At 37.1% G+C, this 16,456-nt stretch overlaps 4 protein-coding genes across 6 annotated transcripts; 2 read left to right on the top strand and 2 right to left on the bottom strand.

Moving 5' to 3' along the window:
- The first annotated feature begins 1,375 nt into the window (after window positions 1-1,375).
- LOC117184108 (NHL repeat-containing protein 2) lies at window positions 1,376-3,888 on the top strand. The gene is made up of 3 exons (XM_033380311.1): window positions 1,376-1,671; window positions 1,727-2,934; window positions 2,993-3,888. The coding sequence occupies exons 1-3, from the start codon at window positions 1,485-1,487 to the stop codon at window positions 3,764-3,766; spliced, it is 2,169 nt and encodes a 722-aa protein (XP_033236202.1). The 5' UTR covers window positions 1,376-1,484; the 3' UTR covers window positions 3,767-3,888.
- On the bottom strand, window positions 3,798-5,134 carry LOC117184109 (gamma-interferon-inducible lysosomal thiol reductase). Of its 2 annotated transcripts, none has more exons than XM_033380314.1 (4): window positions 5,035-5,134; window positions 4,753-4,925; window positions 4,347-4,688; window positions 3,798-4,187 (listed from the first exon to the last, which is right to left on the bottom strand). In XM_033380314.1, the coding sequence occupies exons 2-4, from the start codon at window positions 4,855-4,857 to the stop codon at window positions 3,945-3,947; spliced, it is 690 nt and encodes a 229-aa protein (XP_033236205.1). In that variant the 5' UTR covers window positions 4,858-4,925; window positions 5,035-5,134; the 3' UTR covers window positions 3,798-3,944. The 2 variants fall into 2 exon arrangements, with proteins under 2 accessions (XP_033236205.1, XP_033236204.1); XM_033380313.1 differs by having other exon boundaries at window positions 5,022-5,130.
- Window positions 5,135-7,247: 2,113 nt separating this feature from the next.
- Window positions 7,248-11,728, bottom strand: IntS3 (integrator complex subunit 3). 2 transcript variants are annotated; one of them, XM_015188937.2, is made up of 11 exons: window positions 11,427-11,728; window positions 10,749-11,359; window positions 9,796-10,429; window positions 9,554-9,737; window positions 9,285-9,487; window positions 8,417-9,226; window positions 8,115-8,272; window positions 7,908-8,052; window positions 7,719-7,844; window positions 7,473-7,661; window positions 7,248-7,419 (listed from the first exon to the last, which is right to left on the bottom strand). In XM_015188937.2, the coding sequence occupies exons 1-11, from the start codon at window positions 11,496-11,498 to the stop codon at window positions 7,348-7,350; spliced, it is 3,204 nt and encodes a 1,067-aa protein (XP_015044423.1). In that variant the 5' UTR covers window positions 11,499-11,728; the 3' UTR covers window positions 7,248-7,347. The 2 variants fall into 2 exon arrangements, with proteins under 2 accessions (XP_015044423.1, XP_015044424.1); XM_015188938.2 differs by having other exon boundaries at window positions 7,248-7,401.
- A 1,553-nt stretch (window positions 11,729-13,281) lies between these two features.
- Fis1 (fission 1 protein) lies at window positions 13,282-14,521 on the top strand. Its single transcript, XM_001352236.3, has 6 exons — window positions 13,282-13,431; window positions 13,484-13,551; window positions 13,630-13,678; window positions 13,752-13,919; window positions 13,987-14,099; window positions 14,282-14,521. The coding sequence occupies exons 1-6, from the start codon at window positions 13,387-13,389 to the stop codon at window positions 14,301-14,303; spliced, it is 465 nt and encodes a 154-aa protein (XP_001352272.3). The 5' UTR covers window positions 13,282-13,386; the 3' UTR covers window positions 14,304-14,521.
- The last annotated feature ends 1,935 nt before the right edge of the window (window positions 14,522-16,456 follow it).

Here is a 16,456-nt window from a genome sequence, read left to right as displayed (position 1 = left end):
CTTTATTTTTAAAAAAATGTACCACACTATCTGCGCTAAACTTCATCAAGTTTTATAATTTTCGTGGTGTGTATTTTGTGTGTATACTATTCTACAATGGGTTAATCGTGATTTCCATGATTGGAAATCATATTCTTCGATTTTGATTAGCTAGCTGGAACCTTCAGCTTTGAACACATCGTTTTCTCTGATTGATGAATACATTTTCTACGAGACTGACTAATTTTAAAAACTCTTCTTCATTGGTTTGCATGTAAGTAAGGTTTAGGCAAAGGTCAATCGAAAATAAAAGCATGTAAAGCACGTAAATGGTATGAACTGTTACGTAATTTGAACACTTGTTGCTTGTCAATAGGTGGTATGGACATTTTTATACCCTATTTCTTTACATTAATATTAAAAGTCCTTCTTCCAGACAACGTTCACGCTCGTTTTTATATTATTACTTTGCAGCTATTAAAAACAAAAAAAAATACACAAGTTGAAGTGGAGTATATCCCATTATAAAGATTTCGAATTACAACATTGCTGATACTCCGCAAATTCAAGCACCAAGACTTTTAAGGGCGTCCAAAAAGTAACGTTCTAGTTCTATAGTTCTGATATGTTTAGTTTTATTATAGCCGATTCCATCGCCAATTTATTTATTTCAAATTGTGAAATTTCACAATTCAGACCAAAACCTTGGTTTTTCTTTTATACTTGTAAGAGTTCTTCCGTGGTGCCAAATTCTTCAAAAACTTTCATAATACTCTAAAAATGCCGATGTAATGGGTATGTGAGCTAAATATAAAGCTAAGCTAAATTTTTTTGGCGACAAAATTGTTCATATATTTCACTCGGGGCATAGTGTGACCGAGTGCACATACTCTACGGTTACACTGTTTGTGTTTGTTTATAGCGTTATGACATTGGACTTTCCCAAATTTTCTGCGAAGAAAGAGATAGCATAATGTTTGTGATTAAGTCACGTCTAGGTCTAGGTCTAGGTCACGTTTCAATAGCCATTTCGATGATCAAATCGTTTTCTTTTTTTCTGCTATTCTGCTATTGCAACATGTGACACGCACTTATATTATTATTTTGTTATACTAACAATGCTATACTTAGAATTTTTCGTCTGTTTACATCTCATGTGCTGACAATTGTGATAGTGAATTTCATATTCACCAAACCAACAAAATTGGTTCTGAAAATTGAAACAATTATTGGAAAAACATTTGTAACATACAAACATATTTGTAACGAAATTATACAAAAATAATGTGCCATATGTTTTCTGACAATATTAAAGAAATACCCTAAATATTTACATACTTATTTGGTTGTGCTGGTCACTCATGACCTCCCCCTCTAAAAATATTGTCGAATTTATTTCTGAATGCACCGAAACGATAAATATCACACTATATATCGATATATTGATGTATAATATATATACTCCACTATTTCTTTGTACCATTCAGAATTAAAAATTTATTTAAATGGATAACTCCGACGATCTACCGCCAATCGACATCGTTACATATATAACAGATGAGTTACAGCAAACATACCGCAACACCAATGGAGAGAAAGAAAAAGTGAAAGTACTTATTGACTATCTTGAGCGATGGGACGACGACAACTCCATTGCTAAGCTAAAGTCTACAAACATTGAATTTGAATCAGGTGAGTTTGAATGAAATCATAATTTTGTATAAATATTTATTTAATATGGTCTTAGATTTGGATTGGTTTAACGTCAGTCAACCTTTATCTCTAGAAGGTCTGCGCGGAAAAGTTGTCGTTCTAGACTTCTTTACCTATTGTTGCATAAACTGCATGCACGTATTACCAGAGCTGCATAGTCTAGAAGAGCGATTTCCCATTGAAAGCGGACTTGTAGTTATCGGTGTACACAGTCCGAAATTTGAGAACGAGCGCACTACTGCAAACATACTGTCTGCTGTAGATCGATATGGAATCACGCATCCCATTGTAAACGATTCCCGTTCCGCTTTGTGGCGTGCTCTTGGTGTACGCTGCTGGCCATCAATAATGGTGTTGAGTCCGACTGGTTTGCCCATGTTGTTACTTATGGGTGAAGGACATGGGATATTCATGCAGGAGTTTATTGGTGCCGCGTTATCTTTCTTTAGCCGACAGGAAAAAATAAACTTAGGCAGTCTACCTATGAAGCTATCAAGTCATTTGCATCCGACGTCTAGTTTGCGTTTTCCCGCTAAAATTGCTCGAAGTTCGTTAGGTCGCTACGCAATAGCTGACGCTGGTAACAATCGGGTACTTGTGGTGTCTGCTGATGGTGTCGTAGAACATAAGATCGGAGGTCTTCAGGCTGGCTTCGTTGATGGTAAATTGGCTCTATCACGTTTTAATAGTCCTCAGGGCGTGGCATTTCTTAATGAGAGCACGCTAATTGTTGCCGATACCGAAAATCACGCACTCCGAAAAATATCGCTAGAAAATGAATTAGTAGAAACCCTTGCTGGTACAGGGCATCAAGGAAACGAACGGATTGGTGGTCGTGTAGGGCCGCTGCAGGCTTTATCTTCGCCTTGGGATTTGGCTGTATTTCGCACACGTGATATGGATATGTCTTTTCATCTTGACGAGCGTAATGTGCCTGAAAAAACTATTATACTTATCTCAATGGCCGGAACCCACCAGATTTGGGGATACTTTCCAGAAGGTATTATATGGTGGAAATTTCGCAAGTTCGAACCACTTTGCTGTGTGTCGTTAATCGGCAACGGTCTGGAGGAAAATCGTAACAACTCATATCCACAGAACGCTGCATTTGCGCAGCCCTCTGGCCTGGCCATGTCAAAGGATTTTCTCTTTATAGCTGACAGCGAAAGCTCTAGCATACGAAAGGCATCTATGATTGATGGAAAAGTGATGCCAGTAGTTGGAGGGGATCGCAACCCCCTGGTAAGTTGTATTATTAAGAAACGACCATTAAAAACACGTACATATTTAAAATTTTCAGAACCTTTTTGCGTTCGGCGATGTCGATGGCAAGCTTTTTAATGCAAAACTTCAACATCCGCTTGGAGTTACACATAGTGATGCGGACAACAAGGTGTATGTGGCTGACACATATAATCATAAAATTAAAGTTATTGACACGGAGACGAACTGTGTTTCGACGTTGGCTATAAAGAGTCAAGGAGGCACGCCTTTGATTTTCAACGAGCCAGCTGGACTATGCTTGGACGCAGAAGGGAGGAATTTGTTGGTTTCAGATACTAATAATCACGCCATACAAATAATTGATTTGTTAACTTTAAAAGCCCGACCATTTTTACTAGATTTTAACAAAGTTGACTGTGCTAGTGAAACAGATGCTCCGCAACTTCTGCCAAAGAATGGCGAACCACATATGCTTAGTGCGTTGCCTTTGCATTGTAGTAGAAAGAGCACGATTAACTTTAACATTCGACTTTCACCACAGCTTAAGTTTACAGAAGAAGCTCCACAAAAATGGACGATAAGAACGTTGAATAGTGCACTGGAGGTAAATCAAAAATCTGGATGCCTGAAAAATGGAATGTGTAACTTGCAGGCACAAGTTTTGAAAAATGATTTTAGCAGCGAAAACAACCCTATATTTACTATTGAATTTGCATTAAATCTGTGCGACACAAAGTGCTGCCTTATGAAAAGGTTCTTAATTGCTGTAAATTGCGAGCCCAATGTGGAAGAGTACATAGCAAGCCATGATGTAAATATTCAAGTCGATCATTCAATTATAAGCACATGACAAAACTAAAGGAGCTTTAATCACATATATATATATTTTTATATGTACAATTATTTTTATTGAAATTGTGTATTTACATATTTTTATGTTTTGTTAGAATTAAAAGTTGGTTAAAATGATAATCTTTGTAGTCTCTTAAGCATAGAATATGCTGTATTTTGTGCTGGAAACAATTGCCCTACACAGTGTTTTTGCATATTTGTTTAGCTTGATCTGTGTCACCGGCAGCTTTACACACTTCAAAAAGCAAGTTTTTTAAAATAGATGCCTGTCTACCCTGGTAGCCATCTATTGTTATAGTTGGAATAAATGTTACTTGTGGCCTGAGGGAATGTGTGGCTTCTCCATTCTGTTTCAGCAGCTCTGATCCTTGCTTACTGTCATAACATTTTTGTACGAGATCAACGTGCTGTTTCGCGCACTGGAAGAGATAAATTGGTTTCCACCAATGGAATATTTTAGTTTTTTCCTGTTATCTAATAAATTTTATGGGCTATTTCCAAAATCAATGTTTATACTATGTTTTTAAGGTCCTATCCTACACAATATAATATTTTGAGGAGCATCACGCCATAATTACCTTGCGCATTGCCTCTTGAGGGGAACGATTGTCTCGAATCATACAGGATACAACCTGTAACCGAACTAGCGGATCTTCAATTGCTTCAGACGCACACGCGTGATATATATTTGCCTGACATTCTGTAGGACCATGTTGACAATCAAAACTTAATTTGCCATCGTTTTCACTTGTTGTCGCCTTGCCGTAAGGAACAAGTAGCACCTCCATTATTGGTGCAGCAGCCTCGTATGCTGGAAGTAGCTGTTTTGTAAGGAAGTACTTTGAGTCTGGGCATAATGCCTCATAGAAAACCTTAACTAGCACAGGCGCTCCAATGGTCCGTTGATAATTTTCCTGGTCCTGCACAGAATGGAAATTAAGTCAGTAGTAATAAAAAAAACAAAACGTTTACATATGTACTTACCGATAATGTTGGCAGGGGAGAATTGAAAAGTAAAATTCGTAGCAAACAGCCGAGTATGACGACTACGCAAATAATTATCACTATACGTTTACGTGTCGGAACCATTTGAGAAACTCATGTGCGGTTTAATGTGTGCATGTAGTTCAATTGGTATGAATCGGCGGTGGAAAAAGCTAAAAAGTAAAATATCGAAAAAGTAACATGTACATTACACTGATTATATATATTATATATTGTATCATGCATATTATTTATTTATTTATATTTACTATTTTACTGTACTTAGTTGCACACTATTGTACACACGAAGGTTGTTTCTCAGCTGATTTGTAGCCCGATAACTGAAATCCGAAATCGATAAAAGTTATTTTCTCAGCTGATTTTTAGCTCCATACACAAATTGAAAAATTCATAAAAAGGACTTATTTAGACGGGCTCATCTTAATTGCAAAAAATTGACAGAGCAATTTAGCTTGTGTCTTTTCTATAAATTGTTCTTAACACAAGCTCAAATTTGGCTCGGAAATAACTGGTCCGGGCAACAATATTTTTCGTTTTCTTGCAGACAGCTGACGCAGCCTTATTTGGCTATCAGAACATTGGCGTTTACGCGTAACAGAACATCGGAACAACAGAACCTGTTTCCCGACACATTTTTCAAAATGTTGGTGCAAAAAATTTGACCATTAGCAATTGAATTTTCAATATGCATGCTGTTACTCTCAGCTCGTCAGGTGTTGCATCTAAGATATCTTAATCTTCTTAAATCGCGTACTTTCTGTCGTCATTTTGCTTTAAGAAAAGAAATTGAAAAAAGTCCTTTTTATCACGCTGCATATTTTCGAAGAAGCCAGGTCAGATATTTTTTTTTGGCAAAATACGTAGATGAGAAATTGAAATATGTATATTGATACAAAAATTGTGAAAACGGGAGCACCGAAAACGAAACTTTTTTTATTTTACGACTAGATAAATAGTATGTATTTTATAATAAATGATCACAGACAAGAAAAAAATAAAATTATGTGTACCGTTACTTTTGAAGTAACTTATTAAGAAGTCTAGGAAAAAAATTCAGTTACAAAGATTTTTAAAAATAAAATGCGGGGCAAACGAAACGTTTTGGCTAAAAATGTATATTAATATATTAATAATATATAAAAAATAAAATCTCACGTACCCGTAGTCACCGTTTGCACATATAGGTAGTTGTGCATTCTCATAGCTCGGAACTCTTTCCCTCGATGTAGAGCAAAACCATAACGGGTCATAAAATGTACTCATATTCTGATGTCGTCTATGATATCAGCTACAATGACTCGTGCTCTAGATCCGTTTTCAAATCTCGAGTCCATTATTTTCTCAGGGTAGTCTTTCATTTCCCGGAATCTGGCACCGTTTTGTCGATCATTGCATTGTCTCATCATATATTCTGTTTTAGTTCAGATGAAGCTTGAATACTCTATGTCCCTCGTTTCTTGACAATCGATCATTCACCTCAGTTCGTAACATATGCGCTTTCGGTGATGAACGGCATATTAAGAGTGATGCCTCACAAGTCAACACCTGACTGGCTGCAACGCTACAGGGCACGCTTAACAGCCTCTTTATTCAGTTTATCTGCGTCGGGAATCACCAAGGCAGCTGCGCGGTCAGATTTAGTCCAATTATTCTTATACGCTGACATTTTGAATTGAACTGCTTGTGAGTTTTCCTGGAGTTTCTTGTCAAAGTTGGCCCATTTATCTTCCATCTGTTTTGCGATAGCTTCTAGTCTTTGTAAATGGACTTCCCTTTGATCCTTTACCTGATCCTTCAGGTGCAATATCATCTGTTCCTGTTGGTCACCTTGACCCTTCATCTACAGCATCATCTGATGCAACATCGCCATCATCTGCCCATTGTCCGATGCCGGCTGGTTCTCCTCCACTGTCGACCTGGAGCCTCATCCAAGAACTCGTAATTTTCAACACTGAGTCCTGTTCTCTCCATTGCAACTTTCAACCGCATCTGTAATTCGGCTTTCAAACGGTAAGCCCCGCTCTGCCAATACTTTCTTTAACTGATCCATTTTTGAACATTCCGCACATCTGACGCTATTTGTTACGTTCCTACGGTTCTTATTACGGATGCAGAACGGAGACAAAGAGTTATTATCTACTTAAACAGGGAAACTTTATTTCAAAAGAATTTTTTGTTTCAAACAGCCAAGACTAACTATTTTTAATCAATCTGGAATGACGACCCTACAGTCAGCCTACTTAATCTGCCCATTAGTTACAACATATTATATTATTATTAGTGAAGATCCTATACATAGACACGTCTCATTTCCTTGTGACCATCCGTAATTTTTTTAAAAGATCTATAAGCATTTTTTTTTTTATTGAAAATAAAAAAATATAACGTTACAATTTTAACATTCAAAAAATTCTATAGTTTGTTTTACTAATTATTTACTTATTAATTATAAAATCTTATGAAACACTTTTCAACTTAACTAATGTCGTTGAAAAACTCTTTTTCGTTTTTCATATAATTCACTTCGTCAAAGCATACAATGGAGACTGAAGCCAGAGTTTGACGTTCAAACTGTCAGTCAGACTCATTAATAACTTTTTTCCGTTTCTTTGCAGCCTGTGTAGTTTTCTGTTTCGACCAATCCTCCTAAAAGTATTAGTTTTTAAATGTTACAGTGTTCCATATCAAATTTTCCATACCTCGCTCGAGTTTTCATCGGATGAGTATATAGTTTTAATGATCTCCGAATTTTTTTTATTTCCTGCGCTGTGATTATTTGCGTCCTTTTTACTAACTGGTTGCTTACGTCCTCGACCGCTCCCGCCACGGCGGCCAACGGCAGTGGTTTCGTCTTCCGCTGCCAATGCGAATAGATCGCTGAATTGTTTCTATAGGATTATATTGTATTATATGAACCAGATTACAAATATGTACTGAGTACTTGCCTTTGTGCTTTCATTACTATGAGAATATGCCGATTGCAAAGCCCGCTGCATCATGTCATGAACATATAGCCCGGTACCTGTGCCGTGCCTGCAACTTCTTCTATAATGCTCTAAATGGTTTAATACCTTTTAAAGCACAAAATTTAAAAAGAGTAATTAGTAAATCCTGATTCTATGTAATAAACCTACTTGATCAGCGGAGGGAGTACTGCTGGCAACGGAACTACCTTTAGATGGTCGTTTTCTTTTGTTAGGCGATGAGCTAGGATATTTTGATGTTAGCAAAGATGCAATGATTTCAGACAGCTTTTCTTCGTACCGCTGACACCAAAACCTATCAACAAAATAGTTTCATATTAATATATTACTCAAATGTAGGCAAATGTATACGTTTACCTTAACGCCGAAGTGACAAAGGGATCTCCCCTTGATTTAGCTTCCCTGCTTAGCATAAGTCGAATTATTTCATTCGTCGGCTCTTCGTTTTTTAAAAGTAAGAGAAAATGACTTAGTGCTTCCGGATGATTTGCCGCTTCTAATTCTGGCAATAGGTCCTAAAAAGTTTGAAATTATTAGCGTGACGAGCGGAAACATTGTGAACTTCTACTTTTATACCCGGTACTCAGTCGGTATAATGTGAGTTAATAAGGTACACCGGGTATAAAAATAGAATAGTTGAGATCACAACTACTGCTTACCTGAATAGTCTTTAAGGGTACATCATGTGCTTGAACGAGCTGCCACAGACAGAATTGTTCGTATGTCTCATAATCTAAACTCTCTCTAATACAATCAATCAGCCCATCTTGTTTAAATATGGTGAGCTTGCCTTGCGCGACTGAGTATATTATGTCACGAACATTTTTTGCATCTATGCATCGCAGGGTAATCCGCAATAGCTCAGTGTTATTGGTGGCGATTGACTTAAACTCTCGATAGATGTCAGGCAAGAGCCATAAGTAAATGGTTGTATTTTCCTTCTCAAGCAGGTCGAGGTCTCTGACCAGGCAGTTGCCAATCTTGTCATCAGCCGCATCGCATATTTGTCGATATACGGTCGTTTTGAACTGATATGACAGTTGTGAATTTTTGCGGGTTTGCAACTTACAGTGAATCTTCATAAAATAGAGAAACAAAAATCCTGTTTCAGGTATTCGCTCACATATCTCAGATAGCATTGTTTGAAATGGTTTTTTGCTTTTCTCATCGTTTTCGTAAAGAAAACGAAACAGACCGTAAATGGGATAGCTAATGCTCTTTGCCAAAAACTTCTCATCAGTCTTGCTCTCCGAGAATATATTTTGCTGGGGTAAGGTTTCGCGAAGAATTAAAACGGTATTCGAGATCACATAACTAAGCTGAAACTCCTCAAAGGCAGAAGCAGGTAAGGAACGAAAATCTTTTAAAAATGCCTCAAAAGTAAATGAGTTCCGTTTTGTAATAAAAGTTTCAAATGATTCGGCAATTGCTTCGGCTAGCTCAACCTTTGGCTTTTCTTTAAGTCTGACCTGAAAAGGAAAACTAATTAAATTATTGTTTTTTTTTTGTAATCTGTCGCAATCTGACTTTTGAAAGTGGCAAGTCGTCGTCGTCATCGGTATTTTCATCGTTTTTATTATTCCTTCCTAAGCTCTCAACGTCTTGGTCCCTGAAAATGCCTTCAATTTCTCGCTCTGATGGCGGCATAGCCGTTTTGTTGTCCTCATCTACTAGCGATACGACAGATCCACTGTTAGTAGAAAACACAGTTCCAGCGATATCATAATTTTCTGAAGAAATAAAAATGATTATGATACGACTTTAAACGATATATACTATGGAATACGAACACTGACCCCCATGCATCATTTGAAAATCTTTTTTAAAAATTTGACTCTGAATAGGATGTGGCGTTGGATAAATGGGCTGAGATAGGTTTGGAAAAGACGACACAAATTCCCTGAAGTTTTCTCGTATTAAATTGCGAAGTTCTCTGTCAAGTTTTGGCGATTCAAATAGCGGTTGTAGGTTTGGTATTACCTGTAAATAATAATTATTAAGTATTTAAACGGCTAAGAAATATATCTTTACACCAAACCTGTTTGTCAAGTATAAGTTTTAATGAATTGTATACGCCCATTCGAATTTTATCCTCATGCTTCACATAAAAGTTCTTTGTAATGCGACACAGAAAATCTAAAAGCGTACTGCTGACAAATGGATGATTTCTAATGGAGTGATACATCACCAGAATGCCGGGCTCTATGTTCATAATATTATCTTTGGCTGGATCGAAAAATAACCAATCATAAAACAATGACAACTTTGCATTGGCCGATGCTATTGGGTTTGTGCATGATGAGATGAGCCAGCCTATGATCGCCCATCGCGGTATAATGTCCGAACAGAGCATATCGTTAGTCGGATGAATTACATTAATTATGAAACGGATGAGGTCTGAGCGTAAGCTGTGCGACTCAGGTGTGGCAAAATACTTGTCCTGAAACCAATCCTGGTAGCGCTTCTGATTGCCAAATTTTACAGACGATGCTAAAAAATGTAATTTGCGTTCCATCTCTGGTAGGAGGCGACATTGCAGAAACCTTCGGCTTGTCCGAATTTGTAGTAATTGCCAAATCCCGTTGAATGTTGGATGTAAGCTCTTGGGATTGTAGAGAATATCCCGCCATAATTGTTCGAACTCGGGAATGCGCGCTACGTTTTGTAAAAGGCTATTGGAAAAAATAAATAGAATACAAATATTAGACGACTCTTTCCAAATGTTTTTTTGCTTCTTGAATGTTTTATGTTGTATATTTTACAAAACATTTTTGAATGAAAAAAAAAGTTATTTAATACTGTGCAGAAGCTTCTGGGAATTTTGTCAGTTCATTAGATAAATTACAATCTGATACTTGCTATAAAGACAACTTTAAAACAGGTAATTACAAAAATAAACAATCACAATAAGTATTTTTTAAATATCATGCATGCCGAGGGTTCACTCGCATATTTTTTTTTTTAAATTATTTAACTGTTTTATACACCTACCGTACAAAGTCTCTTCCTAGTGGAATGATATCATGGAAACGTTCCCGAATCAATGAAATTGTAAACTTTACTTCCTTTTGACGAAGTGATATCAGGGCAGGATTAGCATGGTCTTCTATGAGGCGGACATAGCTGTAAACTGTGGATTGTACGAGAAACGGATTGGCTTCCAGCCATGCTCTGTACTCTATGAATATATCGAGCAGACTCTCCACGAGAAACAGGTTTCTGTGAGACGCATCTCCTCCGCCAGCTTGTCGTAAACAGTTCCAAATTACATTTTCGACGCTGAGTACCTGGTGCTTCACAAATTCTCGTAATACCCAGATAAGCTGTCTGCGGGCAACCTCTGTGAGCTTAGAATACTTCTCAGCGACAAGTAAGGTAAGGTTTGAAACAATCACATTCATGCCGTCCCTGGACACAAGAGTTATATCTCGATACGTTTTTGGAGCCATACCAGGGTCAGTTAGCATTATATAAAGGAAGCCAATTGAAATTTCGTCATGCTGTTTGTCTTTACAAACAAACTGCGACAGCATGTCGTGCATCTCCTTATCACTAAGGCCTGCAATTTGTTGCTGCAGATTAGTGTAAGATCGCTCAAATTTCTAAATAAACAAGAAAGAGATTATTATTTATTTCAAATGTACAATTTTTTTGATCTAAGTTTCGTACCTCCTCGATATCATCTTTACAATCAACCGCCGTGCAGACAAACAACTTTGAGACGTGTTGCTGCTGCTCCATTTGCTTGTGTGTGGGTAAGGGTATGCTTGAGTTTCACTAGGTTATCTCTTAATGTGCCTTTTGGTTTTCTTGTAACTTCATAACCGTACACTGTTGAACAAATATGAAGAAAACAGCATTTGTAAAATATATTTCAATAAACATCTACTAAATAGTGTTTTCTGTTTTTTAGAATAGACAGAAAAATTATGCAGTGTGACTGTGCCTCAGAAATATACCAAAATATACGTCTCATTTTTAAAATATACCGTAAATATACAGACGAATTTTTAAGGTCGAACTACTAATATCATACATATTCCTCTTGTTTGATATTCCGTCAAATATGATTAGCTGGCTGAGACCTTCAGCTCGGAAGTCATAATTTTATCCGATTGCTAAATCAATTTTTCACAGGGTATGCTAATTTTATTAACTCTTTGCTATTATATTGTGTCCAAAACAAGGTTTAAAAAAAGGTCCACAAAAAAACAGAGAGGTAACCTAACTTTAAATTGAGAAGGTTTTGTGTTTGTTGTTTTTTAATGAGAGCAACGATCTCGCGCCTTAAGTGTGATTATTGTTTCAAAATGAAAATCACACCCAGTGTAAAGTTTTGGATTCCACTTTTTTTCGGTGTAGAAAAAGATTTCAAGTCATAAAATACAGAACAAATATGGTTCCTTCTGTTGGCGTTGCCAGATTGACGAACGAGCATGTTACAGAAACATGTTAAGATAACATTTTTTACAAAATGTAAATAGTGTGTATTATTTATAATCTGGAGATTCAGTTCCTGAGAGGTAGCATCCTTTCGAATCATTAAATTTAGTCAAACAACTAATGACACCACAGCAACGCAGTAAGATGGAATGGTCCTATCAATTTGCTGTTCGAAATCAGTCAACTCTTGATTAAATCCTGGTTGCATGCTGTTTTCCGACCCAATAAAGTATATATGTATGTACATACATACATATATTCTTGATCAGTATCAATAGTCGAGTCGTTGGGCCATGTCTGTCTGTCCGTCCCTATGAGCGCTTACTGCTCGTAGACTATAAGAGCTAGAATAACGACATTTTATATATTACTGTTGCAAGTGTATTTCAAAACACAAAAGACATTTCCCGCACAAAAGACGAATATCTGCGGCATACACAATTTTAAAGAAACGAGAAAATGATGATCGTAAAGAATGATTATATCTACTGTCAAATCTGAACCAGATCGTACCAATATTATAGCCAGAATGAAAGAAACAGTTTCATTCTCTCTCGCTCTGTCTCTCTCTAACACACACTTATCATGGTCGACTTTGCGTATCGCTAAAAGTGAGCGCCTAGATCCAAGTGACTATAAGAGCTAAAGCAACCAAATTTGGTATCCACACTCCTGTGATATCGAATCTGCACAAGTGTATTTCAAAATTTACCCCACCTCCTTCAGCCGCCGCAAGGGACGGAAATCTGTACCATCCACAGATCTCAAAGACTATTAAGCTAGAGTCACCAAATTTGGTACCCACACTTCTGTTCGATCTCACTGTTACAAGTGTAATTCAAAATTTCGACCTACCCCCTTCCTCCCCGCAAACGACGAAAATCTGTGGCATACATAATTTTTAAGATATGGGAAAATTAAAAACATACAATAGATTGCAAAATTAACAAATTAATTTTCGGTCGCTACGTAGCGCATAATACACATATACATAAATGTATAATTCATTTTTTATGTTTTTTTTATACAAAATTTTTTAATGGTATTTTTGGGAAATGAAAATGGTTTTTTCATCGGTATTTTCAAATGGTATATTTCACCGAAAGGTCCGCGGGTGGTCACACTACAACCCTTAACAACTAACAATTTTCGTGAAAAATTTTCTTTGTTTTCAAACAAAAAAAAAATGGACGAGCTATTAAATGATGTAGTACCACAAGAAGATTTGGAGGTGCGGTTATACCATTTTGTTTAACGTTTATTGCAGTACTTCCTTATTACAGAGGTTTGAAAAAAAATATCACCATGAGCTCGAGTTGGACGGAGAAGTAACTTCCGAGACAAAGTTTGAGTACGTGCCCTGATATTTGACATTTTGGCAACAAAATTTTCATACTAAAACATTTCTCTTTTCTTTAAAACTTTTCAGATATGCATTTTGTCTGGTGCGTAGTCGTTATACGAACGACATAAGAAAGGTGACTCATAGAATGAGATATATTTTACAAAAGGCGAGTTAAAAATGTACATTTTTGCTATATATGTATATAGGGTATTATGATACTGGAAGAGCTGGCACGAACGCATCCTGACGGAAGGCGTGATTATATTTATTACCTAGCGTTCGGAAACGCTCGTATTAAAAATTATACTGAAGGCTTAAAGTATTGCAAAGCCTTCCTGGAGATTGAATCAAACGATCAAGTGCGCTCTCTAGAGGTGAATGAATACAATACATACTTAAGGAACCAATGTTTAAATTTAACCTGGTAATAATGCTTCGCAGGAATACATTAAAAAACAGAGCGATAAGGAAATTGCAAAGGGGATGGCGGTTGCTGGAGGAGCTGCCCTTGTGCTGGGCGGCATTTTGGGACTAGGAATCGCAATGGCTAGAAAGTAATGGAACAGTTATTTATCACAACAATAATGCTTTTTCCATTAAATAATTTGATTGAAAAAAAGACAAAAACATGCCGACTAAAAAAAACCAGGAAAAATTTTTATTGTAATCATTCTTTACATTAAATTCTTAAACTATCCTGATATTAATGAAGTATGTCTTATGATTTTTTTTGTAGTAAACAAAAGCGGGATAAATAGTGAAACATCTCTTCCCCAACACGAGTTTTCACGTGCACATCACGATGCAGACGCTGGCTCTTAGAGAATTTTTTAATAATGAAGTCATTAATGCATACATATATTCCAATATTAACTTTTTTCTCTTTGTAAAGTATTTAATCGTAAGTTTTGTTATTGTTATTTGCACACTATTGTCAAATTGAAATGATAGGCACCAATAATGTTAATTTAATAAATTATACCACTGTTATACCAAAGACTATACAATACCAAGATGTTGCATGAGGAACAAATTATTTTTCAATTTTCGTTTGACGCTTCATGGTACGGGCGCGCGGGGCTATTACTTCAATTCTCTTTTACGCTACCTTCGCCTCCGAAATGCTACTCGGCTTCGTCAATGCCTCGGTCAGCGTCGAGTCGGTGTGTCTCGAGAGAAAGAATACAAAAACCAAATATGAATCGTCTGCTTGCCGAAACCGTAGGGCAGCGTGGTCGCTGATGTCTTTGGCGCGGCACAGTGGGGCGGAAATAGTAAAAAAAAATTGTATGAGTGCTTTAGATAAATTTAATGTACGCATCTAATAGCGAATTTTCCAATCGAATTTTCAAGATAGTTTTAGTTTAGAAGATATAAGCACTCAAAGTTTAACATTTTTTCAGTGTGCAAATATTTATTGAACTCATATTCACTAACAAATTTAGCAAGCTGAGACGGCCAAAGGTCCCACTGTGCCGCTCCAAAGACATCGGCGATCCGCGACCACCGCTTCGACGGTGCTGAGGCTCGAGAGTCCAGAATTGCCGAACAGACGAAACCGATGGGCAGCGGGGTCGCGGTAGAGACGAAGTACAGGCGAAAAGGGAATTGAAACCCCGCGCGCTCCCTCGTGCCTTTTGGGTTCTAATGTTAGGACCCGCCATAGAACAGCTTTTTGGTCGCTCATGCAACATCTTGGTATTTTATAGTCTTTGGTTATACTTATTTCGTCGGGTTAATTTCGTCTCCAATAATCAACAACATTATAATCTTGATAATCCGGACAATTAATGCTTAGCCAATCTCCGAAAAGGCAGAATTACAGAGATAATAAAAATTCAAAGAAAATGTATCTTTTTAAAAGAAGCTTCTGTTTATGTATCATAATTGTATCGCAGTTGTAAATTGTTTATTTAGAATGCAATTTTATTTTTTTTACTTTTTTGTTGAAATTTAATTTTCCATTTTTTATGAAATATCTCTGTCTAAACGTTTTGAAATATCTACAGGAGCAAAATACTGTTTGGGAAATACGGGAAATTTGCCAACGCATAAATATAACGAAGAAATCAATTTCTGTGGATAACTCCGCTGCCTTGGAACGTTATCTTTTTACTCAGTCTCTCACACTCAAAGTAGCTTAGCAGTAAAGGGTAAGCTGTCTGCTTAAGGTGATAGATAGCTTCCTATAAGAAAAAGAGTACCCACAACTCAATTCGATACCATTATCTTTGGACGTTGACATGCAATGACTCCATCTTTCAAGAGGCGATGCAGTTACTGCACCGTCAAGTGGCCCGTGTGAAACCAGCTGAAGGCTGTTACGCGCGGATCCCAGGCAAAACGCAGCCCCCCTCCCGCCCAACCGACCGAGGGGCGCTGCCGCATGACGCACGGTGCCCAGCCGAACATTCGAGGAAAATTAGCGCTAAACTTACTAAGAAACTAAGCATGCAATCAAAATACAAATACCACTACAATTACTAATTAATAGAAAGGTGTGTAAGGATTAGTAATTTAATAAGAGGAAGAGAATTAGTGTTGGATATAATATGGTAAAGGGAGTTATAATCCGAGCATAAGACCCTAAACGATTCATGCAAAGAATAATTCTATCTACAAAGTGGAAGGAACAACGGTATAAAATTTATAGTCAGTCTAATAGGAATCGTGAAGTTTATGCGGCTGAACAGATCAGGGCTGTCTATGTCAGTAGACCTCCACCAGTGTCTTTAGATAGCTGATCTTTTGTGCATCTTCTAGTGCCATTTTCTCCTTGTGCTGGAGATCCGTGTTGGTGATTTCTAGGCGGTCTTTCAGCTCCCTGATGGTCTCCTTGGTACCGCAGCTCAACTGCTATTGGTCCACCTGGATCTTGACTAGTTCCTTCTTCAGATTCTTGACTGACTCG

This window comes from Drosophila pseudoobscura, chromosome 4 (genome assembly GCF_009870125.1).
Source record: "Drosophila pseudoobscura strain MV-25-SWS-2005 chromosome 4, UCI_Dpse_MV25, whole genome shotgun sequence".
Lineage (NCBI taxonomy): Eukaryota > Metazoa > Arthropoda > Insecta > Diptera > Drosophilidae > Drosophila > Drosophila pseudoobscura.
Note: the sequence above shows the minus strand (reverse complement) of the source record. Positions and strands in the feature narration are given on the sequence as shown.